Source organism: Stegostoma tigrinum, chromosome 27 (assembly GCF_030684315.1).
Source record: "Stegostoma tigrinum isolate sSteTig4 chromosome 27, sSteTig4.hap1, whole genome shotgun sequence".
In the NCBI taxonomy this organism is placed as follows: Eukaryota; Metazoa; Chordata; class Chondrichthyes; order Orectolobiformes; family Stegostomatidae; genus Stegostoma; species Stegostoma tigrinum.
The window spans coordinates 34,992,620-35,020,040 of NC_081380.1; the positions used below are offsets into that span (position 1 = coordinate 34,992,620).

General features: G+C 42.1%; 1 protein-coding gene across 9 annotated transcripts in view; it reads right to left on the reverse strand.

Moving 5' to 3' along the window:
* The window catches only part of LOC125464526 (rap1 GTPase-activating protein 2), a 325,971-nt gene that overhangs the window by 72,687 nt on the left and 225,863 nt on the right, over nucleotides 1-27,421 (reverse strand). Inside the window, exon 1 of one of the 9 annotated variants that reach the window (XM_048557003.2) lies at nucleotides 2,522-2,678. The exons of the other annotated variants lie outside the window; for them this stretch is intronic. Coding sequence (XP_048412960.1) covers nucleotides 2,522-2,566 — 45 coding nt within the window. The 5' untranslated portion in view covers nucleotides 2,567-2,678. Of the gene's footprint in view, nucleotides 1-2,521; nucleotides 2,679-27,421 lie in introns of those variants that run through there. 9 annotated transcript variants of the gene reach the window in all.

The following is a 27,421-nucleotide window of genomic DNA, read 5'->3' on the forward strand; positions in this document are numbered from 1 at the left end:
TCAATCTCCAGAAGATCAACCTTGGCCTCCAGATTTCTTACCCAGCTGTAGTACATAACTGTTCCTCTACCAGCTCCCAGAAAGGTCAGCTGATTGAGGTGTTTTTGAAATGGTGCTGGCTCAAAACAGAGGAGCCATCTCCTCTTACACACAAGGGGGCACAGGAATTTTATTGCAAGCTGGGGTGTTTAGAAATCAAGAAGAGCTTTTCATCAGAAACGAGGAATGATTTGGGCATTAGTGACATGTTGCTATGTGAGTCATGGGGTCATGACTTTGCAAAATGGCTGATGCCATCATTGTCCTTCAAACTATGATCAGCACTCAATTATGACATGAAGCACTCAGTGATCAGCTATTTAACATAGGGAACATTCCAGTTAAAATTAAAAGCCGAAATTGCTGGAGTATCTCCCTCTAGCTTCTCTTAGCGGCTTGTGCAGATTATGTTTGCACAGTTGCGCAAATGTTCAGCAAAACAATTTGTTGCTACCTCAGTATTGCACGAAAATAATTTAATGTGTCACGGAGAGTCTGTACAGTTGTGTTTTGACTGATACGCAACAACTCTGTGACGTTGGCAAAACGCTGCAGAAGCTGGAAACTTAGAATAAGAATAGAAAAAGCTGGAGAAACTCAGGATGTCAGTCAACATCTGTGGAGAGAGAAACTGAGTTACCATTTCAGTACTGTTGCTGCCAGAATTGGAAAAAAAGGTTGGAGATGAACAATTTCTAAGTCAGTGAAGAGGCAGGAAAAGGGAGAATAGACAGCTAGGGAATAAAAGGGTACAGTGGAAAGCCAGAGAGATTGTCTATGTAAAGGATGATGTGCAAGAGATTGATAATGAGTTAAGTAAATAACAGATGACAATTCCAATAAACAGTTGCAGCAGAGTAGCCATGACATTCCATGTTTACTTATCTCTCCATGGTGCTAAGAATATTCAGGTATTTTTGAAAGTTTGATTCACTGGGATTAATAAACAGTTTGTTTGCAATTGAAAATTCTTAATCATTACATTTATATTTATGTTTATTATATAAATATATATTTATATTATGTACAGTTATATTTATTGCTCTGCTGTTTGGGCTGGTTATTGCATCTCTTCCTTTCCAGAGACTTTGATAGTACATTCCTCACCTGCAACCAAAAGGTTGTAGACTCAAGTCCTGCACTAAGGTCTGAGCATTTAAGCAAAGTTCATATCCCAGTGCAGTACCGATTTAGGGTGATCAGTCTTGCACATGTCTAAACTGGAACACACTGACAGACTTGGAGAATCTTGGTTCCATAATGACTGACATAACAGTTGACCAATGGCAGAAGTCTAGGGGGACAGGCAAGATGAAGGTACCTACAAACAATGAATCATGTGAAAATATAAACTGGGAACATGGCTAGGCCATTCAGCCCCTCAAGCCTGCTCCACCACTCAATAAAATCATTGCAGATCTGACTGTAGCTTCACCTCTGGATTTCCACCTACCCCAGGTAACCTTTGATTCCCTTGGTAGTCATAGACCAATATACTTCCGCCTATAAGAAAATCCAATGACATCACCCCTCTCTCTCCCCACACCCCCACCCTCACCCCACTCCCCTATTCCCACCCCCACACCCACCAACCTCCCCCACCACTTCTGCTGGAGAAGACTTCACAATCCTCTCAGAGAAAAAGAAATCTAATCTCCACCTTGTATCAGTGATGGGAGACTCCTTGTTTTTAAACTATGGTCCCTGGCTCCTGTCAGGAGAAACATTTTTTCAGCCACCACTTTGTCATGACCGCTCAGGAACAGAAATGAGGCATCTCAGGGAGATCACCTCTCATTCTTTTAAAATCCATTGGATGCTGGCTCAGCCTGTTCGACTTTCTTCCATCATTCCCCCTCATGCCGTCCGCCCAATCCCAGTTATCAGCTGACCTCACCATCCCTGACCCGCATCTAACACATTTATATCCATCTTGATGAATGGGAGCAAAGTATACGCAGTTCTCCAGACATGGTTTTACCAACAATCTGTACAATTTTAGCAAAATACCCCTACTTTTACATTGCATTCCCCTTGAATTACATTTCAACATTCCATTTGCCTTCGTGTGATGCCATCTCCTGGAATATGATCAGCCATGTGAACTGCATTATTGTCTGCACATCCTCCCAATACCACAGCAAAATGATTCTCCCTTTCAAAACATAATATTCATTCTTACTAGATTGACACAAATTGATAGTTTAACTTCATAGATATGATGAATTTGCCTGGGTTATCATTGTGTTGATTTCCAGCAATTTTTAAGACTGACAAATGACTACACATCCCTTCCATTCCCACCATTGAATGTCTTACTTTTACAGCATCTTTTTTGTTAAAAAACATGCCTTTAGACTGTAAGTTTGGAATTTCCACCAGAACTTGTCTCAGGTTTCCAGCAGAGCCCTTAGCTAATACATGAAATGGATACAAGTTTCCCAAAAGCTTACTCACTATGCTAGAGGGGAGAAAAAAGTACCTTGGAGCTGTTCAAAATTGGACCTGGTCTCCGTTTTCCTGCCATATGAGTGATTTCTTCTTGTCAAGATTTACTCTGCTAAGTGACGGAAATTGAAATCCAGTGATAACAACTTTTTCCTTCTTAGTCTGACAGGCTATTGAGTGCATAAGTGTTCACAGTTCCTGTTAAAAGACTGATATGTATCCAATAGGATGAGCCCAAGCTGTAGCCTATTGTGAAAGTATTAGGTGAAATTGACTAAGCCTTACCCATTTGGTAGTTTACACTTTGTTGCTATGCAACCAGTGGACAGAAACTTTTCCAGTGAATCAGATTTATCAGTGCAGTGTAATCAAGTGGACGGTCAGTGCGGGACTAGGTGAGCAGGAAGGAGAGCACATGAGCATTAAATTACGACATCAGTCTCACATTTCACAGGCTTGGCCTTTTCAAAGGCCTGGAATGTCAACAGTATTGAAAATGTAATGAGGTACCTCTGAGTGAAACATGGTGTGTCGAGAAAGTTTACTTTTATTGCATTCTTGGTAATTTCCAATTTGAAATATTTTACCCTACGGCCATATACCTAATGTGAAATGCACAATGTAAATATTAAGACTATTACAATCATACCGGGTGGAACATGCTGTATGGAGACAAGTTGAATTTTATTAAAAATTCTGTAATACTCATGTTCTGTAAGTTTTAAAAAATAAATGTTATGAAAGAAGTATATTTTTGAGGAATAAAAACACCCAGAAGATAATCAGGTGTTTGAACACAAGGAGCAGGTTTAAGAGGGATTGCGGGGGGGGAGGGGGGGTGGGGGCTCTTCAGGAGAGCTGAAAACCTAAACATTTTGGGAATTTTCCACAACACTGTTGGGACACCAGGATACTTAGCGAAACAGTATGGGATGTCTGGTCACCCTAAGGTAATCTGATGATCTGTTCTAGGTGAGGAAGCGTTAATCTGATGATTTGTTTGTGGTAATATTAACAGTCACATCAAACATTCCTACTTAAATGTTCTCCTGGACTGGCAATGTCATTTGAGCTTCTGGAAGAGCAGGCACAATAGCAGCAGGGCAGGAGTAGCTCCGAGGAACCTGTTGGACCTGGAGTAATGGCTAATCAGCTTCCTGTAATCCAAGGGGGTCTGCACTCAGAATGGCCCTTGTGCTTCCAACATTGCAACATTGGGGAGGCGATGGCCTAGTGGTATTATCGCTGGACTGTTAATCCAGAGATCCAGATTAGGTTCTGGGGACCTGGGTTTGAATCGCACCACAGCAGATTGTGGAATCTGAATTCAATAAAATATTTGGAATTAAGAATCTAACGATGACCGTGAATTCATTGTCGATTGTTGGAAAAACCCATCTGGTTCACTAATGACCTTTAGGGAAGGAAATCTGCCGTCCCTTACCGGTCTGGCCTATATGTGACTCCAGACCCACAGCAATGTGGTTGACTGTTAACTGCCCTCTGGGCAATTAGGGACGGGCAATAAATGCTGCCTAACCAGCGATGCCCTTATCCCGTGAATGATAAAAGAATGAAAGACATTGAATGCGCTTGACACCAGCCCACTGCTCAAACAATGGTTGGCACATTTGAGAGTCACATTATGAGGTCTTATTTAGACACAAGTTCTTTATCTACAACACCAGGTTTTGGTCCCTCTAGTTCACATACCCCACAGGTGTTAGTTATTTGTTAACAGAATACCAAGCATTTCCTGGTGCATAGCTATTGAGAAGATGCAGTTCCAGATACCCACATGGAAAATGGAGGGTGATTCAACTGATGTTTCATATCAGATTGGAACATGAAATGTAAAAATCAATGTTACTGGATGGACTGAATGAAGAATTATGCATCAGGCAGTTTGATAAGTTCCTTCTTTAATGCTTTGCATGTGGTGATGGAAAAGCTTCAGGATAGATTACTGCCTTCATTATCTAGTTCTGATTTTCAAGAATGGATCACCTACAGCTGTTCAGTTTCCAAACTCTTAATTTCAACGTTCACAGGCATTGACAATGGAACAGTACAACACTGGAACAGGCCCTTCGGCCCTCCAAGTCTGTGTCGACCACATCACCGATCTAAACTAATCCCATCTTCCTGCACATGGTCCATGCCCTCTATTCCCTGCCTGTTCATGTGTCTGTTCAAATGCCTCTTAAATGTTGGTATTGTACCTGCTTCTACCACTTCTCCTGGCAGCACATTTCAGGCACCTACCACCCTCACTGTAAAAAAAAACTTGCCCCAAACATTTCCTTTAAACTTTCCCCCTATAAACTTTAAACATATGCCCCTAGTATTTGACATTTTTACGCTGGAAAAAGACTCTCCTACCCATACCTCACATAATTTTATATACTCCTATTAGATCACACCTCAGCTCTAGCAAAAACAATCCAAGTTTATCCAACCGCTCCTTACAGCTAATACATTCCAGTCTAGGCAACACCCTGGCAAACCTCTTTTGCACCCTCTCCAAAGCCTCCACATCCTTCCTACAGTGTGGCAACCAGAACTGTGCACAATATTCCAAATGTGGCCTGACCAAAGCAATGCAACTTGCCAGCTTTTATAGTCAATGCCCTCACCGATGAAGGCAAGGATACTGCATGCTTTCATTACCACCTTATCCACTTGCGTTGCCACTTTCAGGGAGCTGCACCACAAGATCTCGTGGAATATCTGAATGCTCCTAAGGGTCTTGCCATTTACTGTATACTGTCCAAAACAGTGATGTTAATTACGTCAATAGCACTGAGATGAAACAGGTTGCTAATTCAATGCCACGTCTCTCATTTACCCTGATAGCAGAATCAAAGCCCTTATGTCTAGATACAACAGGGTGCCTGATTATCCACTGAAATCTTATTTACAGAAACCCCAAGTGTCAACCCCACTTGTCACCCACATCTGACTCAACTGGATGAAAACATTTAGCTTCTTCCACTCTCAGCAAAAAACTGCCTGATTCTAAAAAGAACAAGGAACCTGATTGTTACATTCCAAATTAGGCAGGTTGAGAAAGATAGAACTGGAGCCTTTACACACTTACAATGTTTTATTTACAAAGACTATCCATAACGCACATGAACCTCTAATATTCAGCCAACCCAGTCCAGCCTGCACCTATATACATAGAAGCAAAAGTGAATCTCCAGGGAATGCTTACCATGTAGATACAATTAAAGTCCCAAATAAATTACAGTTAACACTGAGTTTTTAGGTGGGAGTGGTGAGCAGCAGATCTGACGTACATGAGCCCTGAAGCCGGGGCTGGGTGAGAAAATATGCTGGCAATACTATCTGTGTCACCGTTTACTCCAGACCTTATCCACAGTGAAAGGCAGACCGCCTTGACACAATGACTCAAACTATTCTCTTCCTGCCACCATCTTATTGATGGATGGTGCAGACTCAAGGGGCAGAATGGCCTTCTTCTGCTCCTATTTCATATGTTTCCAAAGCACTTGTGACAGGCTGCAATCCCTTTGGTTAGGCTACAGTCCTCAAGCTTGCCTCCTCTATCACTGGCAGTATTTAAAAGCAGAATCAACAGGTGGGTGCTAACTGTTGCTTTGCAAAAGAACAGTGTTACAGCTGGTGCTTGTGGTACAGCGTGGCATGGGGATCAACTGCCAACAGGAATTATTATATGCAGTGCTGTGTATTAGCGCTGCTAAGTAGTATTTTTATGCCTGGGTTGTCCTGCCAGTGTTACTCACAGCAGTAGAACAGGAATGAATCCTGTGCCCAGTACCAACAATGTAAAGTGTGGCAAGATTTAATCTGGGGAGATGAGCTGCCTGAGCTGTCATTCTGGGTGCCTGGGTCCCTGGCATTTTGGAAGTGGTGGAGCATGGTGAAGGTGGGAGGGATGGAGGTCCAGAGAGACAGAATTCCAGTTGTTGGAGTCCCTGAAAATCCCAGGCAGCGACCTGGTAATATACTCCTCTTTGAAGTTGGCAGCGTGACCATTCCGATCAAACCAAAGCAGGCGACCTGGTGCCAACCGGCAGCACAGATGGCACTGCACGCCACGTTCTCTAAAGTGAAATCTAGTTTGTTATTGTTTATTTACGTGAGACCTAACAGTTCCAATCCCAAAATAAGAGGAGGAGACCTCACTTTGCTCCGGAAACAATTAGTTATACAAATGCACTGCAGGTCCTGCATTAGGTCCTGTGAACAACCCAAGCACTAATACACAGTTCAGGTACTCACCACATTCCTCAACATAGGAAACATTTTCGAGTAAATCCAACCTTAGTGGAAAAACCAAGACTTCGCTCTGTCCTGTTGGTTTAAGCTGTGGCATGGAAGGGCAAAGCCAGGAGGCACACAAGTGGCACATCCAACCCTACTCCTTTCGGGTGCCCCCTAGCCCTGTGTCCACTTCTTTCCCTGAAGATAATGGTAGGCCTTGATTTTCATTGCAGCCACTCTCTGGCGAAGTAGAACTGCAACTTTACTTTGGAACAGGTTGGGCAGGAAGCAGAGGCTCGAGCTGCACATCTGCATTCTTTTTCTCCTCCTTGGCCTCAATCCAACAGCCACTGTGCGGTTGACACAAAGGATCTTGGCTATTAGGTGGAGGCAGGTTGTGTGCAGGAGTTATTTCGGGGTAAGTAAATTCCAACAGAGAGCATTAACAGAGCTTTGAAAATCAAACCACAACCTATTGAATAACAACAGGCAGGTCTGTGCATGTGCCGAATGTTAACACATATTAAGCTGACCCGCTTTCCTTCACATCACAGTCACAGCTCTAGTAATTCACTGCCATATATATCTGGGTCAGACGCTTAAATGGATAAAATGGAAAAGGATTGCCTTTCTTGTTCAAGGTGAAGATGACCATCCTTTCTCATCCTCGCTCTGCTACCTTCTCCCCATAACCCTTATCAACCTATCTAAGATAACAAAGTGTGGAGCTGGATGAACACAGCAGGCCAAGCAGCTATCTATCTCTGTCTTAAATACACTCAATGACTTCGCCTTCACAGTCCTCTGCAGCAATGAGTTCCACAGATTCACCAACCTCTGGCTGAAGAAATTCCGCCTCATCTTAGTTCTAACAGGTCTTCCCTTCAGTGTGTCATTGGGTCCTACTCTCTCCTGCTGGTGAAAACATATTCTCTACATCCATTCTATTCAGGCCTCTCAGTATTCTGTAAGTTTCAATGACATAATCTTCTATTCCATTTCAGAATCCCTTTAAATGCAGCAATGTTATTCCCCTCAACTTCTACTGCTGGTCATCTAACCTGAATATACCTCAATCCCAGCTCCGTGGGATATTTTCTCATTGACTGCTGGGAGCATAGATGGCCTTTGATTTTCTATCCATTATGGTTCGCCGGGATGGGTTTTGTGGGAATAACTGACGTGGCTTCCCCAGTGGGACTAATTCAACTCCAGATTAGGAACCGTACCACCTCCCCTACACCACCCCCCACCCCGCTCCCCCGCACCGTCACACTATATGCCCAAAGAAAATCAGTGCACAAAGCAAGAGCCACCGCACTATTAAAAAGTCAACAGGAAGTCAGGCTAGGGAGAGGGGATTGGTTCTGAGATCTATAAAGGGAATCCTGCACATCAGGAATGCCAAGGGATATTCAGGCAGCAAGCACCAGAGACACACATTTCAGAAAAATAATGTTTGCATTTATATTGCCGTATTTGTATATTTGCATTGCCAATAAAGGTGGAGTAGGGGGTGATAGATGGAGGGTTTTAGGACTGAGTTTTGAGGTCAATTTCAACTCCGGTACAGTATTCATAGAATCCCATTCGGCCCATCAAGTCCACGCCAACCCTCCGAAGAGCATCCAAACCGGAGCCACCGCCCTTACCCTATCCCTGCTATCCTGCATTTTCCGTGGCCAATCCACCTAATCTGCACATCTTTGGACTGTTGGTGGAAACCCACACAGGCACAGGGAGAATGTACAGACTCCACACAGGTAGTTGCCTGAGGGTGGAATCAAACCCAGGTCCCTGGTGCTGTGAGACAACAGTGCTAGCCACTGAGCCACCGTGCTCATTATGAAATCATGGACCTAAAGTGGCCATTCAGCACATCATGTCAGCATTTCAGAATCCCTTTAAAGGCAGCAATGTTATTCCTCTCAACTATTTCAGCATTTGAATGTAATTAAGTGAGGGAGATTGGTTCGGGGCATGCTGAAGGATCATGTGCAGATCTCTCAGGGAATTGCTCTCCAGGAGTCAGAGAAGAATGGTTGAGCGTTCAACTCAATAGCCTACTCCTGCTTTCGCCCCATAACCTTCGACATACAAAATCCTTCAAAAGTTGGACAGCCTGGTCCAAACAGAACAGTATTCATAATGAATGTTAAAACACTTGGCCGAACACGTGATGCAGTTGATGTTGTTAAAAAGCAGTGTCAAGTTAACACTTGTAATCAAGGCAGCAAACGCTGCAAAGTTGAGGAGTTAATTCCTCTCTGTGCTTTGCATTAGCACCTCTTGCAGTTTATTTTTGACGGACGTGAGTTAAATGTGTGAGATATAAAAACCTCCATCCCCCTGTGGAATGACTCAGCATCATACAATTATCCAATCACCATTCACACCATTGAGCCTGGGCTGACCGTCCGAAGGAGGTGCTCAATCCAGACGCCTATGATTACCCGGTAGCCTCGAAAGAATATGCTTTTAAAATTCCTTTTGAAAATATACATAGAATCTGACTGCCTCACCCCTCATATCATTGTAGAAAGTTTCTCTCCACTTAAATAGCAGTAGGATATCCAACTGTGTAACTGTGGCTTGCTAAACTGTGAGCAAAGTTCAGGATGGTGGGATTCAATTGTATAGTTCATCGGCAAACAGCATGGAGACAAAATGCTGAATGGCCCTTTCCAGTGTGATACATTTTACATGGAAACATAGAAGATAGGAGCAGGAGGAGGCCATTCAGCCCTTCGAGGCTGCTGCGCCATTCTTCACGATCATGGATGATCGTCCAACTCAATAGCTTAATCCTGCTTTCTCCACATAACCTTTGATCCCATTCATCCCAAGTGCTATATCTAGCCACCTCTTGAATACATTCAATGTTTTGGCATCAACTACTTCCTGTGGTAATAAATTCCACAGGCTCACCACTCTTTGGGTGAAGAAATGTCTCCTCATCTCCATCCTAAATTGTCTACCTCGAATCCTTAGACTCTGACCCCTGGTTCTGGACACACCCACCATCCGGAACATCCTCCCTGCATCTATCTTGTGCAGTCCTGTTATAATTTTATAAGTCTCTATGAGAACCCCCCTCATTCATCTGAACTCTAATGAAAACAATCTCAACCCAGTCAATCTCTCCTCAAATGTCAGACCTGCCATCCGCAGAATTAACCTGGTAAACCTTCGCTGCACTCCCTCGAGAGCAAGAGCATCCTTCCTCAGAAAAGGAGACCAAAAATGCACACAGTATTCCAGGTATGGTCTCACCAAGGCCCTATATAGCTGTAAACTTGGAGATGTTACATTTCATTCCCTAATCCAAATTACTAATGTACATTGTGAATAGCTGGGGTCCTGGCACTGACTCCTGTGGCACCCCATTAGTTACTGTCTGCCAGTTTGAAAAGGACCCATTAATTCCAACTTTTTGTTTCCTCCCTCTCAATACACTTCCCCCAGTCCCACGCGCTTTAATCTTTCACATTATGGGACTCTGTCAAAAGCTTTCTGCAAGTCTGAAAATACTACATAATCTGGCTCCCCCTTGTCAACCCTACTCGTTACATTTTCGTAGAATTCCAACAGATTTGTCGAGCATGATTTCCCCTTCATAAATCCATGCTGACTCTGTCTGATCCCTGCCACTGCTTTCTAAATGCTCTGCTATAAAATCCTTGACGATGGATTCAAGCATTTTTCCCACCACTGATGTTAGGCTTACCGATCTACAATTCCTTGTTTTCTCTCTACTTCCCTTATTCACTATTGGAGTGACATTAGCCACCCTCCAATCTGCAGGGACTGTTCCAGAGTCTTTAAAATCTGGAAGATGACCACCAATGTATCCACTCTTTCTACAGCTACTTCGTTAAGTACTCTGGGATGTAGGTTATCAGGCCCTGGGGATTCACCAGACTTCAATCCCAACAATTTTCCCAGCACCATTTCTCTACTAACATTGATCTGCCTCAGTTCTTCCCTGCCTTTAAATCTCTGCATTCTCCAACATTTCTGGTACCTGATTTGTATTTCTTTTTGTGAAGACAGAACCAAAGTATATATGCAGTTCCTTAGCCATTTTTTTTGTCCCTTATTATACATTCCCCCGTTTCTGTCTGTAGAGGGCCTACACTTGTCTTTACCAATCTCTTTCTCTTCATGTACCTATAGAAACTCACAGTGTCAGTCTTTATGTTCCTGCCAGCTTACTTTTGTACTCTATTTTCCCTTTCTTAATCAATCCCAACTGAGGAACGGAGTTCTGAGGAAGGGTCACCAGACCCAAAATGTTAACTCTGATTTTTTTCTTCACAGATGCTACCAGACCTGCTGAGGAATTGACAATTGTTTCAATTCCCCAATGTGTTCCCTGAATATTTGCCTTGCCTATCTACTGTCATCTTTTAAGTAACTCTCCCCAATCTATCAAGGCCAACTCATGCCTCATATCCACGTAGTTTCCTTTATTAAGGTTAAATACCCTAATCTCCAAATCAACGACCTCACTCTCCATTTTGATAAAAATATTATGGTCACTCTTCCCCTAGGGGTCATGCACAGCTAGATTGGCAGTGGTTCCCTTCTCATTATACAGCATGCACAGTTTAAGATGGCCTGCTCTCTAGTTGGTTCGTCCAAATATTGGTCAAGAAAACCATCCTATATACACTCCAAGAGTTCCTCCTCTACAACTTTGTGGCTAATTTGACTTGCCCAATCTATGTGCAGATTAAAATCACTCACGATCACTGAACATCCTTTATCACATGCATCTCTAATTTCTGGTTTAATGCCATTGTCAACATCACCACTGCAGTTTGGGGGCCTATATATTACACCAACTAATGCTTTTTGCCCTTTGGTATTTCTCAACTCTACCCATACAGACTCCACATTGTCAGAGCTAATATCCTTCCTCACTGTTGTGCTAATTCCATCAATAACCAGCAATGCTGCTCCGCCACCTTTTCCTTTCTGCCTGTCCTTCCTAAATACTGAATACCCTGAGACATTCAGTTCTTATCCCTGGTCACCCTGTAGCCATGTCTTTGTAATCCCAAATATATCATACTCGCTTACATCTATATGCGCGATTAGTTCACCTATTTTATTGTAGATGCTCCGCACATTAAGGCACAAAGCCTTTAAGCTTGTCTTTTTAACAGCGTTTGTCTCCTCCTTATTTTTCTCAGTAGCCCTGTTTGGATCTTGTTTCTGAGTCTGTCACTTTTCTTATTCCCTTTTGTTTTCTGTCCTTGCTGCCATCTTCTCTGACTCTTTACATAGGTTCCCATCCCCCTGGCATTTTAGTTTAAATCCTCCCTAAGTGCTCTAGCAAACGCTGCCCTGAGGACATCAGTCCCAGTCACCCCCCAGGTATAACCCACCCAATTTGTACAGATCCCACCTCCCCCAGAACCGGTGCCCAAGCATGCTTTCTATGCTTCCGGCTAACTGTTACTTTTTCTCCTGATAATAGGTTTAACTGAACAGATGCTGCTTTGTTTCCTCAGGCTGAAGGCTGACAGAGGGTGAGTACCTTCAGTAAGGTCTGTTAATATTCCTTTCAGCGTGGCATTCCTGAAGCTGTTGTGTAATATCAGAGACAGAAAGTTTGTCAGTCACACCTTGTATTCGACTTTGAGTGCCAACCTCTCACTTTTGCAACTTATCAACAAACATAATACAACCGCGGTACAATTTGTGGGGCAGGTGGGCTGTGCAGTGAGGAAGACAGGCACTTGACACCTTGTAGGAAACCAATTATTAAATAGGGACCTTTTTATTGATGACGTTCCAGCTCCATTATCATGTTCTAAAACACACTCCTGTCTGATATGTTAGCCAGACTAAAGTGCACTCTGATGATGAAATCATCCACAATTAAAACGGGTGACGGGAGAAGAAGCTTTAAGTAATTAGGAGAGAAAGTGCTGACATGTCTTGCTCAGGATGACCTTTATTACCTCCGATCTAATCTCTCAAATCACCGTGAGCCTCAAATTTTGTGTTCGTCACACGCCTGTGAAAGGCAGTAAATGCAGGGATAGTTTGCCTTCTGTGGAATCACATATCGCTTCAATTTGACCAAGAGAAATTGTTGATTTAAAGAATGGATGAATTTTGCCCTTTTAAAATTTAATGTGCTTTGCAGCTTTTAAAGTGTACACTTGTAGTTTCTAAGGCTGCACTTAAAGGCATGCTTTAAAAAGAACCAAATTCCGAGCTCGTCAAAATCTGGAATGTCAGCGCTGGGGATCAGAATGTTGCAACATGTGTGAGATATTATTAAAGCTCTCCTAAGCTGCATCTCTGAAAGGCTTAGCACACACTAAACCCCTGTGGCATCTTCAGCCCCATTACACGTTTCGTGCTTGAGACTGTCTGATTTAATCATTTTTAAAAAATTCTTTCATTGAGATGCGTGTGTCTCCATCATGCCCACCATTTGTTGTCTATAACTAATTTCCCCCAGAGAAAAAAAGGGCTCGTAGACAACTTCAGACGGCAGTTGAGAGCCAATGGCTTTGCTGAGAATCTAGAGTGACACTAAAAGATAGCAGATTTCCTTCCCTATAGAGCATTAGCTTTTACAACAGTTGATTATAGTTTTATGTCTACTATCATCAAGAATAGTTTTTAATTATTAATTGAATTTAAATTCCACCAACTGCTGTGATGGGATTTGAACTCATGTCCTCACAACATTCACCAGGCCTTCTAGGTTATTAACTAAAGGACATTACCAATACACCAGCACCTTGCCAAGCAGCCAGATCCTCATGTCCACTAGATACTTGGTTATAAATGGTTTGAGCCTCCAGAAATTAAACAATGACTTGGATCTGTACAGTGTCTTTAACATCCAATGGTGCTTCATAGGCAACATTTGGAATTGGGTCACACAGTGAGTTATTAGGGCAGGTGGCCAAACAATTGATTAAAGAGATAGGCTCTAAAGAAAAAGGCATCTGGATGGGTTTAGGAATAGGAAGGGTTTAGAGTGATATGGGCCAAATGATGGCAAATGGGACTAGATTTATACAGGATATCTGGTCAGCATGGACAAGTTGGACCAAAGGGTCTGTTTCCGGGCTGTAAATTTCAATGACTCTATGAGTGTTTTAGGTGGAGAAGCTTAGACAGGTATGGCCAAGACAGAACTTTCATCCAATTAGTCTGGAAAGTCTTTTTGACTGGTTTGGATTTTAATCTGAATATGAAGCAACACTGACCCAAACCAATATAAGCAGTCCATTCTATAGCTAAGATTCAAAACCCATGCAAGGAGTTATGTGACAGCACTTGCTCTCTCTTTTGACTAGTTCCCTTCTTAGCAAAACTTAAATTGATTTGTCATAAAGACTTGGACCCACATGGAGAGCTCATATCCTCTGGACTGAAGGAGGAAGGGACCAAATGTGGGCCTTGCAAAGTTCATGAGCAGCTTCAGCTGCAGACACCCTATAAGTGCAGGGCAGAGGGAATGCTGCAGGGCAGAGGGAATGTTGCAGTGCAGGGGGAGCACTGAGGTGCAGAGAGAGCATTGCAGTGCAGAAACAGTGCTGCACTGCTAGAGATGCCATCCTTGGGGATGTTGAGTTGACTCCCTGTCTGCTCTAGGGTGGACATAATGTGTTCTATAGCAAAAGTGTCTAGCAGAGGCAGTTCTGTCTGGTGTCTTCACCAGTATTAATCTCACAATCAGAAGAGAACAATATTCTATTCTAGTGGGTACTCTCTATGCTGCCATGTTTCTTATGACAGTGCACTTCAAAGGTAATTCATTGACTATAACACACTTCAGGATGGCCCGAGGTTGTGAAAGCTCATTAATACACATGTTCTCTCTGAAATATAAGGGAGAGCAATAAACAGGAAGAGGGCTAGTCACAGTACAGCAAAAAATAGCATCAATTAAGGGTGGTGGTGTTGAAGTGGGTTTGATCTCTTAATTTGATCTGGGGATATAAAGGTTTACATCACGAGATGCAAGACAAGGCAACGGGTTATCTAGAACTCTCAACAAGGAGCAGGTGGCATGTTACTTTACAACAGTAATACTTTGACAGATCTTATGGGGCAGTTTGGTTCACAGTGAAGACTGCTCGATACTTCCACTAGCCTTTGGTAACAGTGAACAGCTTATTAACCATAAATTCCTCAGGACTCTTAACCCTGATCTCCTGTGTTGCTATTTTAACTTAAGAGATCCCAAGAATTTTCACTGAAAACCTTTTGGAGCAGAATTCTGGCTACTGAATTTCTAAACATCTGATCCTACTGTCCACTCTGCGTCTCATTTTGTTGAGCAACTTTACACATTTTTCAAACACAAGTACCTGTACTGTTTATTAGTGTGTAGCTCAGCAAAAGCAAGCATTTGGTTAAGCTGGTATTTACCAGAGAACCACTGAGGGTCAAGTGAGATATTGGAATATTTTATTTGGACCACAAGTACAATTTAACATCTTATGGATGCACTGTGATTTAGTCGTTCAAAAAAGGTTGAAGAAAGATGCAAGAGCACAAAAAGTTGTTAAATATAGGCACATTTACACAGTATGCTAAGTGTGCAGCAGGATCTCGGAGAGGTGCTGTGTACAGTGCTACTCAATGAGGCCATTAACTTCAGAAGAACTCAGTGTCAGAGGAAACTACCTGCTCCATCACCACTCAAGGCAAGATCATCCCACTATCAGACAGAGGCAAGATTGGCTGCCTCTCCCTCAAAATGCTGTCTCACCCTGTTCTGTTCCTCTTGTGAAAGGCTGGTCCTCTCCCCTACTTCCTGCTGACAGGGACATTAGCAACAAGTTCCAAATTCTGATTGGTGGAGCAGCTGGGAGGCGAAGTGGCTGTAGTGAGCGAGTCGCTGGGGTTATTTCAGGGATAGCCACCAGGTGCATGGTCTTAGGAACACTGAAGACAGGCCCCAAGCCTTAGGTGGATTTCTGGGCCTAGCCCTGAGGGATTGCTGCTGGGAGTTGAGCCTGAGAGAGAACTGCTGCCAGGAGCCAGGTCTTACAAAGGAATGCTTTGGGGATCTGGGTCTTGGAGGCTTTTCTGCTGGGATTCAGGCCTTTGGGGTTTCTGGGAGCCAAGTATCGGGCTTCTGGTGGTTAGGTTCAGCGGATGCCTCCTCCTACCAAGGATGAAGGTGAATGAGAATAGGAGCCTACATGAAAAGTGGAAGAGCTGGGAGGGAGAAGGCTGAAATAGGTGTGAGGTATGAAATGCAGAAGTCTGTAAAGGTAGGGAAGGGAGGAGATGTCAAGAAGGGGTGGAGGGACAGCTTGAAGGAGGAGGCTACAACAGGAGGTGACATGGAAGGTGGAGAGTGGGGTAAATAGAGATAATAATGCTGGAGAGATATTCACTTGCTTCCAACCTCCTCAGCAACGAAGAGCTAGTGGGAAGTTCTAGGGTCCATAGTTTTGACTTGCTACTAATTAAGGCCCTGTAATGGCCAATTAATCTCCTTCTTAGGTCCTCCTGGCAGGTGTGAAAGATGACTTGGGTGACCTGGCTGCCAGAATCACAACATTCACCATGCCACGGGTGGTGTGTTGTATCCAGAAAGCTTTACTTTCGTCTCTCAGCTAATCAATACCATCCAGGACGAAGCAGTCTGCTTGATCGTCACCCAATCCACCGTCCCAACATTCACTTCCTTCAGATCTGCACAGTGCCCGCAGTGTGTATCATTTACAGTGTGCACTTCAGCAACTCACCATGGTTCATTCAACAACCTTCCAAACTCGCGACCTTTATCACCTGGAAAGTCAAGGGCAGCAGATACAAAGAAGCTCCACAACCTTCTAAGCCACACGCTCACCTAACTTAGGACCATATTGGTGTTACATCAATGCTGTGGGGTCAAAATCCTGCAATTACTTTCCCAACAGCAATATACCGCATTCGTTGCCGCTGCTGATGAGTACAATTCACTTTCTCGAGGGCAAGTAGGGATGGACAATAATTGTTAGCTTTGCCAGTGATGCTCACATCCATGAAAGAGTGAAGACATTTGAAAGAACTTGTATTTATATTTCATGATGAAAGGGGAGACAATGTCCTAGTGGTACTATCACTGGACTGTTAACCCAGAGAGCCAGGTAATGTTCTGGGGTTCTGGGTTTGAATCCAGCTTTGGTAGATGGTGGAATTTGAAATCAGTAAGTATCTGAATTTAAGAGTGTAATGATGACCGTGAATCAATCGATTGTTGGGGGGAAACACCCACCTGGTTCACTAATGTCCTTCAGGGAAGGAAAATGCTTCCTTACCTGGTCTGGCCTATATGTGACTCCAGGCCCTCAGCAATGTGGTTGACTTTTGCATCTTGGCAATTGGGGGTGGGCAATAAATACTGGCCTGGCCAGTGATGCCCACATCCTGTTAACGAATAAAGAAAGGATGTCCCGAAATGCTTCACAGCCAAAGCACTATAGGAAAGTAATCGTTGGCATAGTGCAGGAAATGCAACAGGGATTTAGCACCCAGTCCCACTAACAATGATGAACAATTAGTCAATAATATCTATCGATGGTAGCTGTGGAAGAAATGTTGATTTGGATTGTGCTCTTCTTTGAATAATATCATTAGATCTTTGCATTTATCTCAGGGAGCTACAGAATCTCACTTTAACGTCTCTTCAAAAAGGTTCAACCTCCAACAATGCAGCATTAATTCAATACTGCACTGCCAACATTATTCACTCTACTCTCTGAAGTATGACGTGAATCCACAACCTACTAATAGCTAACTAATGCTATTACCACTGAGTCAAGGCTGACTTCTATTCAGTTTAAAACGTGTTATATATTTATCTTGCAGGGGACACTAGATATAGAGAGTGGAATGTGATATAAGATTTAAAATCAGGTATGTGAAAGAAATTAAGCTTGCAGAAATCTTGCAGAGCTAGAGAGGGTTACAGGGATTGATAGATGTAAAGGGATGGGGTACTTGTAAATAAGTTGAGCTTCAATTTTTGTTTTAACAAAGGTCAGCCATTAAAATGAGGTCATTTGAACCAGCTAGAATTTATAGGAAAAATGCAATCTATGGTTGCTGCTATTTTTGGATATTGATGGTGACCCAAAATCATTGGCTTGGTGATGCCCAAAAGTTGGGAGAACAACAGTTTTGTAAAAATCTTTCATTTAAACTCCATTGGGAGAGAAAGAATTGTAAGACAGGGAAGAGAAAACAGCAGGACAATCACGTGAAAAGAAAAATGGTGGATGGGCCAGTCCCTCGGAATCCTCTCTCCAATGTGTAGCCCAGATGTGGAGGTGCTGGTGTTGGATTGGGTGGGGCCAAAGACCAAGCTCTGAAGGCTTGTGTTTTCAAATAAACCTGTTGGACTATGACCTGGTGCTGTGTGATTTCTAACTTTGAGTAGCCCAGATCTATCTTCTTGGTTAAGGCAGTTGAGAAACCCCGTTTATACCAATATACAGTGGACTTGAGTCGCTGAGCCTGGTGACTAGATGGTTAGCATTTTCTTTAGTCTGTTTGCCAACAGGGTTGTTTATTTAAGATTGTTTAATGCCTTTGGCATAATTAATTAATGCATCCCGTCATAAGAATTCAGACTCAAAAGCCAACATTTCAGCTCCTGTGGATCAGTGCTAGAATTAATATAGGGAGTGTGGGAAAGAAGTGAAGGAGACCATTTAGTTAAATCACAGTGTGGTGGAGAGTGAAGAAGAAATGAGAGTTTAACTTGACTGAACTCAGGTATGGTATTGACTGTGACCTTTTTTGCTCAAGGTTAAGAATTATATGACAGACATGCACATCGAGCCATTCTACAGCAAACATGAAGAGTTAATTTTTATGCTTAAACAAAAGTTCTTCGAAAATGAGCTTGAATAGGCAATTGATCTGCAATTTTCCTTTAAGTGAAGTTGGACAATGCTGTTATTGTAATCCTTACACAAGGAAAGGCTGGCTATCGTTGAATAAACTATAGCTGTTCTTCCATCAGTGTAACATAATACCCTGTGTGTTTTGTATATCAGTATATTACGTGATCTCAGGAGGTGTGCCCCCACTTTACACTGAGATCATCAAAACTCACTACTGGTTTGGTTCCGGTCAGATGGGAAAAAACCATGCACCTAGAACAAATTGTTCCACATGTTGATGATTCACAATTTTAGTTGATGCTGATATTGTTTCATGTACATCTTGCCTTTCAAAACCAGACCTAACAATGTGCCCAGTTTATGATCTAAGAGTTCGAACAGCTGTAATAGCCTGGCCGTGTATTTGTGTTTTCAAGTCATGGAGTCAGACAGTGTGGAAACAGGACCTTCGGCCCAACTCATCCATGCCAGCCAGGTTTCCTAAAGTAAATTAGTCTTCAGGATGTTACAACTGAAAACAGTGCCTTTGGCCATCTCATCTTCTCCTCTAGTATCAGAGATATTGGGAACTGCAGATGCTGGAGAATTCCAAGATAATAAAATGTGAGGCTGGATGAACACAGCAGGCCAAGCAGCATCTTGTGCTCCTGAGATGCTGCTTGGCCTGCTGTGTTCATCCAGCCTCACATTTTATTATCACCTCCTCCTCTACTCATGTTGTGCCCTACTGCCACCTAAAGGTAAAATCACCACAGTCCTACTGGACTGTAGCCTGACCTCTAATGACGATGACTGGGTTGATTTAACCTGAGGGTCACCATGCCTCAGTTGAGGGGAGAGATTGAGAAGGGGCCCTTTATAGTAACCTTAGCCAGTGTGGGAATTGAACCCATACTGTTGGTATCACTTTGCATTGCAGGCTGGCCATCCAGCCAATTGCACCAACCAATGCCCTCACTGCTACGTAGCTACCAAGTCATCCAGACTGAGAAAACATCAAACACTTAAGAGCAGTAACAGGCCAACTAGATCCTTGATGTGTATCAAGCCGTTTCTGCAATTGTCCCTCTCCCCGTGAACTAGGAGCCTGCAGCACTGTAATGAGCCACAATTTGCTCAGTTGATAACAGCAATGACAGAGATTTGTCTTATATTGGGATTGATCCTCTAGGAACAGAAATAAATACAATTCCTTTCAAAACTCCCAGACCATGAAAAGGTTAAACCTGCGGGTAAGGGAGACAAACCACAAAATAGAGAGTCCAATTTGAATTTGTAACAGGCAAGTCATGTCTCTTGAACCTAAATGAACCTTTTGAAGAATGAATGCAGGAACTGATCAAACAAGCTAAAGCAGAAAGTGCTGGAGAAACTCAGCAGTTTTGTTAGCATCTATAGGGAGATAACAGAGTCGATATTTTGAGCCCAGTTTGTTTCAGATTTATTTTAGAATATCAATGGATGAGTTTATATAGACTTCCAGAAGATATTTTGTAAGATTCCACATTGCTGAAGCTTAGGGAATTGCAGAAAATGTTTTGACTTGGTTAAGGAACAATCTGCACAGCAGGAGATGGAGGGTATGAATAAAGAGCAGCTACAATGTGATGAGAGTTGTCATATAAATTTCTGGTCAACACATTTATCAATTGCTTTAAAAAGCACAGCTGAAAATGATATAAGTTTGGCAATGGTGCTAGGATTGGTGGTACAGTATGTAATACTGATGAGATTTTTAAAAAATCAGTAAGTGAATCAAGGATCATATGAAAGGGAGGAAAGTGGAGTTGAGGATTGTCAGGTCAGCCATGGCCTCACTGAATGACACAACAGACTTGATGGGCTGAACGGCTGACTTCTGATCCTCTGTCTGATACGGTTATGATCTTACGTTCTTATAAAATTGCAAAGAGGCATTAATAGATTAAATAAGGGGCAAGACTATGGAGGATCGCTTACAATGTGGGTAAATACATGGTCATTTACTTTTGACAAGAAAAGGCTAAATTTGAGTATGATATAAATAATGAATAGCTAGGAAGAGTGGAGATCCAAAAGATGAGCCATGTTCAAAGATCACGAAAATGAAGAAATCAGGCACACAAACAAATTGAAAGGTTTAATGCAGCATTCAGCTTTGAAGCTAGAGGTGTAGAATATAAGAAAGTAAGTGTTGCTCCAGCCCATTTGAAGCCATGAGTAAATCACAGCTAAGTACTGTTTTTAGTGCTGGCCAGTGCACCATTAAAAGGATTGAGCAGACGGAAGGAGTAAAGTGCTCATTCATCAGAATGTTACCAGCATTCCTGCAGAGAGATTGCATACACTGCGCTTGACCTCTTGAAATACAGTAGGTTAAGGAGTGAATTTATTGAGGATTATACATTTTTGAAGGGAGTTGACAGATTAGATATAGAAAAACCACTTCAGTTCATTCGACTGTCCAGGAGAAGGGGACAGAACCGGGCCATTCTGTAAAGGAGTTAAGAAACATTTCAGACATAGATGTGGCATTCGCTCCCACAAAATGAGGGAGAAGCTATTTCAATTGTAAATTTGAGATTGACAGACTTCTGTTAACCAAGTCACTAAGCGATATGAAGCTGAGATAGGTCCATGGAATTAGGATACAAATCATCATGGTCTCACTGAGTTGTGAAATGACCATGAGTTACTAAAGGTCAACATGCAGGCGCAATGTGATTAGCAAGGTTAAAATATTTTAGGGAAAGTGGAGCATAAAAGTTCAGAGGTCTTGATAAACTATACAAAGCATTGGTGAGATTGCACCTAGAGTACTGTGTACAGCTTTGATCGCCTTAAAGAGGAACACACTGTGTGCCAGAACAGTTCGGGTAGGTCACTAGATGGATTCCTGTGATGAAAGGGTTTTAAAGGAAAGATTGAGCAGCTTGGGCCTATACTTACTGCAGCTTTGAAGAAGGAAGAATGATCTTTTTTAAAGAGACAGGATTCTGAGGGGTAGGTGCTGAGTGGATGTTTCCCTTCAAAGGGGGCTCTCAAGCAAGGGTGCATGGTTCTAAAATAAAGGGTCCCCTTCTTTGAATGGAGATGAGGAAGAATTTCTTCTTTCAGAGAGTCATTATTCTTAGGAATTCTCTTCCAAAGGGAGTTGAGTAATTCAAGGTTAAGTTAGATTTTTGATTGATTAGGGAGCGACTGGTTAATGGAGTGGGGGGGGGGGGGGGGGTGGCAAGCAGGTGTTGTTAAGGCTGCTGTCAGATTCATCATTGAATGACAGAGATAACTTAAGGGGCTGAATGGTTTCCTTCTCATTCTGTGCTTTACTGGCGCTCCACTGATAGGATCAATTGAGGACCATATGTGGTTCAATGATCCTTGTTTTTACACTGATGTTCACATTAAGAAACATGTTAATTTATTGGGAAGAACAATTCAACCCACTCTTATAGGCCTAACTATGTTTGCATATAAATGTTACCATGGTAATATATAACACATGGCTGCCAAGCATCCTCAGTGAATGACTGAACAAACTCAAGAGTAATCTATTTTGTTTGTCAATTGATATTGCATCACTCCTATTCTGAAAGTCAGTTACATCATAAATTGCTTGCAGATAAAATATTAGTGTCGTGTGGATTTTCAATCCCAGCCAATAACTAACATGCAGATAATTGTTTCTGGTCTCATTTACACATAGAATAAATTAGAATAGCGTCCTGAGAGAATTAATAATAAGGATGGTGAGGATACTTTATACTTTAACAATTAAAAAAATTATTTAGTAACTAAATCAATTGTAAAAAAAAACACAGCAGCAGGGCAGTTTTACTCAGTGATTTATGATTGCCAAGAGTGGTGTAAACAGATTTAATAATTTACAAATGGAATTGGATTTATGTTTCTAAAGGAAATATTTTAGAGGGATATGGGAATAGAACAATGAGGACACATTACTTGGGTATCTCTTTGAGAATGCAGATAGTGGCCGAGTGGCTTAAATGGTTTTGTCCTTCACTGTATCATTCTCTGAAAAGTATCCCTTAAAGGTCTTCGACCTGAAATGCCTACTCTATTCCTCTCCGCAGATGCTGTCCGACCTGGTGGGTTTTCTCAACTTATTTCCCTTTGCATTTCAGATTTCCAGTACCTGTGGTAGTTCACTTTTGTATTAGTTGGTAGCAAATTTGTCCCCTGAGTCTAAACATTCACAGGCAGTATTTACAACTTACAATCTTAACAAGTTAGGAACAGGAGTTAGGCTATTTGTCCCCTTGAGCCTGTGCTGCCATTCAATAAGATCATGACTGATCAGACTGCAACCTCAACTCCACCATTCCCACCTAATCCCTACCCATCTCCCCACTCCCCTGCCAGGAATAAGCTTTCACTCACTTGCTTACCATGAGCCTTTATTTTCTGCAACAATATTTGCCTGGGCACCTTATCAAACACCCTCCGGAAATCTCAGAACAGTACTTCCACTGCTTCACCTTTACTCACAGCATGTTACTCTTTCAAAAAACTACAAGAAATTTGTTTGACGTGATTTCCCATTCACAAACCACGTTGACTCTATCTGATTCCCAAGTGTCCTGCTATAACATCGTTAATAATAAAATTATAGGAAGGATACTATTAAGCTGGAGAGGGTTCAGAAGAGATTTATGGGGGTGTTGCTGGATATAGAAGGTACGAGTTATAAGAAAAGGCTGGATAGGCTAGGGCTTTCTTCATTGGAGTGTAGGAGGTCGAGATGCAACCTGATCGAAGTTTACAAAATAATGAGAGGTATAGATAGGGCTAATGGTATTTGTCCTTTCCCTAGGATAGGGGATTTCAAGACCAGGGGCCACATTTTTAAAGTGAGAGGAGAGAGATTTAAAAAAGACATGAGAGACATTTTTGTTTTTGCATAGAGGGTGGTTCATGTGTGGAATGAACTTCCTGATGAAGTAGTGGGCGCGGGTACAACTATCTTTAAAAGACTTTTAAATAGATACATGAATAAGAAAGGTTTCGAGGGATATGGGTCAGGAGCAGACTGGTGAAACTGGTTTAGTTTGGGATCATGTTTGGCATGGACTGGTTAGACCAAAGTGTCTGTTTGCATGCTGTATGAATCCAGTTTCTGACATTTATCAGTGAACTGGCTCGTATCTTCCTGTTCAAAGACAAAGTTGCTGGAAAAGCTCAGCAAGTGTGGCAGCATCTGTGAAGGTAAAAAAACAGAGTTAACGTTTCGGGTCTGGTTCTGAGGACGGGTCACCAGACCCCAAACGTTTACTCTGTTTTCTCCTTCACGGATGCTGCCAGACCTGCTGAGCCTTTCCAACAACTTTGTCTTTGTTCCTGATTTACAGCATCCGCAGTTCTTTCGGTTTTTATTTAGGATATGTCTGTTCTTTGGCTCCATCTGTTTCTGATTATGGGAATCGCATGCCATTATCCTATCTAATGAAATGTTCCCTGAATCTAGGGAATTTTGAAATATTTAAGCCATTGTGGCAACTGCTCCCTGGCCACTTCTTTTAAGATCCCTAGATGAAATATATAAGAACCTGGGAACTTGCCAATCTGTGGCCTAACAATTTATTCGGTACCACTTCCCTGGTGATTGTCATTTTTCTCAGTCATTTTCCTAATTTACAGCTATCTTTGGGATGTTATTTGTACTCTGTACAGCGAAGACTGATGCAAGGTAACTGTTCAATTCATCTGCCCACCTCCTTATTTTCCATTTTTAACTGCCCAGACTCATTTTCTGCAGCACCATGCTCACATTCCTATTTATAGAAACTCTGACTATCTCTTTGCATATTTCTAGCTAGCTTTGTCTTATACCCTGGTTTCCACCTCCTTTTCAGTCTTTCAATAATTTTTTACTGTTTTTAATATTTTGTCCAATCCTCTTGTCTGCCACCCATCTTTGTGCAATTGTATGCTTTTTCTTTATGTTTGATAGTACGGGTCTGCAACTTGGAAGTTTTTGTCTTGTTGGAATGCAACTGTACTTTGTATTATGAAATATCCTCTGAAGTAGAACAGCTAGAATCTCCACTGACCTATCTAATAACCTGATTTGCCAGTTCACTTGGAGCTGGCCCCTTGGCCTACAGCTGTATTCACGGATGTTCGATACAGGTGAACATTTAAAATGTAAGAGCTGGTTACAGTTTAGCTGGATGGTTACAAATAATCCAAGTATTTCAGGAGAAATGAATTTGACAATTTCATTAAAGGCGTTATTGCACTTTTCTGAGATTCATGCATCTTTAATTGAGTAGTAACGTCCATGTTATGAATAGTTCTTGAGGCATTTTGTATCTTATAAACTGGATGAATATAACTGAAGCTAGGGCAATCTGTAATGAGTGTGCTTTGTACAGTAATTGCCCATCTTCACAGCACTGATATTGTCAAAGTAAAACACTATATCTTGCTGTTTGCAAAAAGGGATCACCCAGTGTGTCAGATGAAGTAATGTACATCATCACAGAGCTGTCATCCCACGATCACTCTCTGTTTCCGAACTGGAGACAGTTTGCAATAATGGTAACAGATAGCCAAAGAAAAATTGGTGGGCACTGACGGTGCAGGTGAAAAGACATTGGCTATTCGCCTCAGCCGCCTGGGTGCAAAACCAGCCTCGATGGAGGGAATAAAAATCTCTCTGTCTTGTAATCGTACGGCTCTGAAATGGACTGAGAGTAGCATCAATCTTGCAGCTGCTCCAGAGATTCAGACTTATTTCCAGATGTACTTCTAGATTTTTTGCAGTTATTATATTTCAATAGTATAACATATTTATTTTGATTCATTTTTAGCTCTTTTATATGCAAAACACAAAAATAAAACACAAAATAAAACAAACAAGTGTGTTTTTTAAAAAACAAAATGAGTTCCAGTTCTGGGCCTGATAAAGGTATTGACTTCCTCTGCTGTTTGGATGAAGCCTGACCTGCTGTCCAGCTCTTTTCCAGCTCCACATTTATTGACTCTAGCTTCCAGCATCAGCAGTCCTTACTGTCTCTATCTCAGTCTCGCTGTTATAGGAAGAATATTATTAAGCTGATGTGGGTTCAGAAGAGATTTATCAGGACTTTGCCAGGAGTGGTGCGTTTGAGATATAAAGAGGTTAGAACTTTCTTCACTGGAGCATAGGAAGTTGAGAGGCGATCTTACGGTGGCTTTTAAAATCATGAGGGGTATAGTTAAGGTGAGTGGCAGGCTTCCTTCCCCTAGGGTGGGTATTTCAAGACTAGGAGTGCTTATTTTTAAGGCAAGAGGAGAAAGATTTCAAAAAGATACAAGGGGCATTTTCTTTGTACACACAGTGGTTTGCATGTGGAATGAACTGCTAGAGGAAATCGTGGATGCGGGTACAGTTACAACATTTAAAGTGGATAAGTACATGAATTAGAAGTGTTTGGAGGAATATGGGCCAAGCACAGACGGGTGGGATAATGGTTGGCAATGGATTGGTTAGACCGAAGGGTCTGCTTTCATGTTGTATGACTCTGTTACTATGACTCTCTGACTCCTATGTGAAACAAATTCGGACAGCATCTATTCAGCTTTGATCCTTCACAATTGCAATAATTGTTACAGAAGCAAAACACTGTGGATCCCATGTAGAAACAGGAAGCGCTGCAAACACTCAGTGCATCTGAAGCATCTGTGGTGGGAGAATCATAGTTAGTGTTTCACATCAGAGGCCTTTCACCTGACTGTGACTCAGTTTTGTCATGCAGTTCCCGTTTTCTCGATAGCACTGTGTGTCAGGAGGAGGTTACATTCTTAAGTACCTTTCTTGTAAGTAAACCCATACAGCAATTCTTTCATTTGAATTTCCAAACTAATCACATGCATTAACCATGTAAGCATTTACAGATGTTTCCTAACTCTAGTGTATCTTTCATATTGACACAAACATTTACAATCTCTTTCGAGTCAGGCTCTGAAAACGCTTTGGCTAAATGATCAATTTCAAACAGAGAGAACTGAATAGGATATTCAGTTTTAGAATATTGCGTACAATTCTGGTTGCCCTTGTATCGGAAGGACTTGAGACAGTACAGAAAAGCTTGACAAGGATTCTGGAAGATTTGAGTTATAAGGAGAGGCTGAATAGCCAGGGGGCTTTCTTCTCAGGAGCATTGGAAGCTGAGTGGTGACCTTAGCGAGGTTTGTAAAATCATGAGGGGTGTGGATAGGGTGAAGAGACAAGGTTTTTACCCTGAGGGTGGGGGAGTCCATAGGGCATAGGTTTAAGGTGAGAGGGGAAAGATTTAGAAAGGGCCTGATGGGCAACCTTTTCACCTGGGTTATAGAAATGAGCTGTCAGAGGAAGTGGTGGAGTCTGGTTCAATTTAAAAGGCATCTGGATGGGTATATCAGTAGGAAGAGTCTGGAGGGATAGGGGCCAAATGCTGGCAAGTGGGGCTAGGTCAAATTGGTATGTCTGGTCCGTGTGGATAAGTTGGACCGAAGCATCAGTTTCCCTGCTGCACAACTCTATCACTCCACGATACTGGAACCTGTGAGCCGAGATTAACTCGATAGACATTGAGCAAATAATACTGCTTCATTTCTTATAACTCTCAGTTAATCTGGGATTACAAAGTGTAAAAATGTAATTAAGATGCTTATGTTATTACACCCAGAACGCCAAGTCCCCTCTGATAACAGATCATTTCACAGAAACATTCTGACACCTTTGGACACATTTTCCTGGGTTTTGTGGAAATATTAATAATTTGTGGAAATATTAATAGCTTGAACAAAAAAATTTTCTTAAAAGTATGACAGAC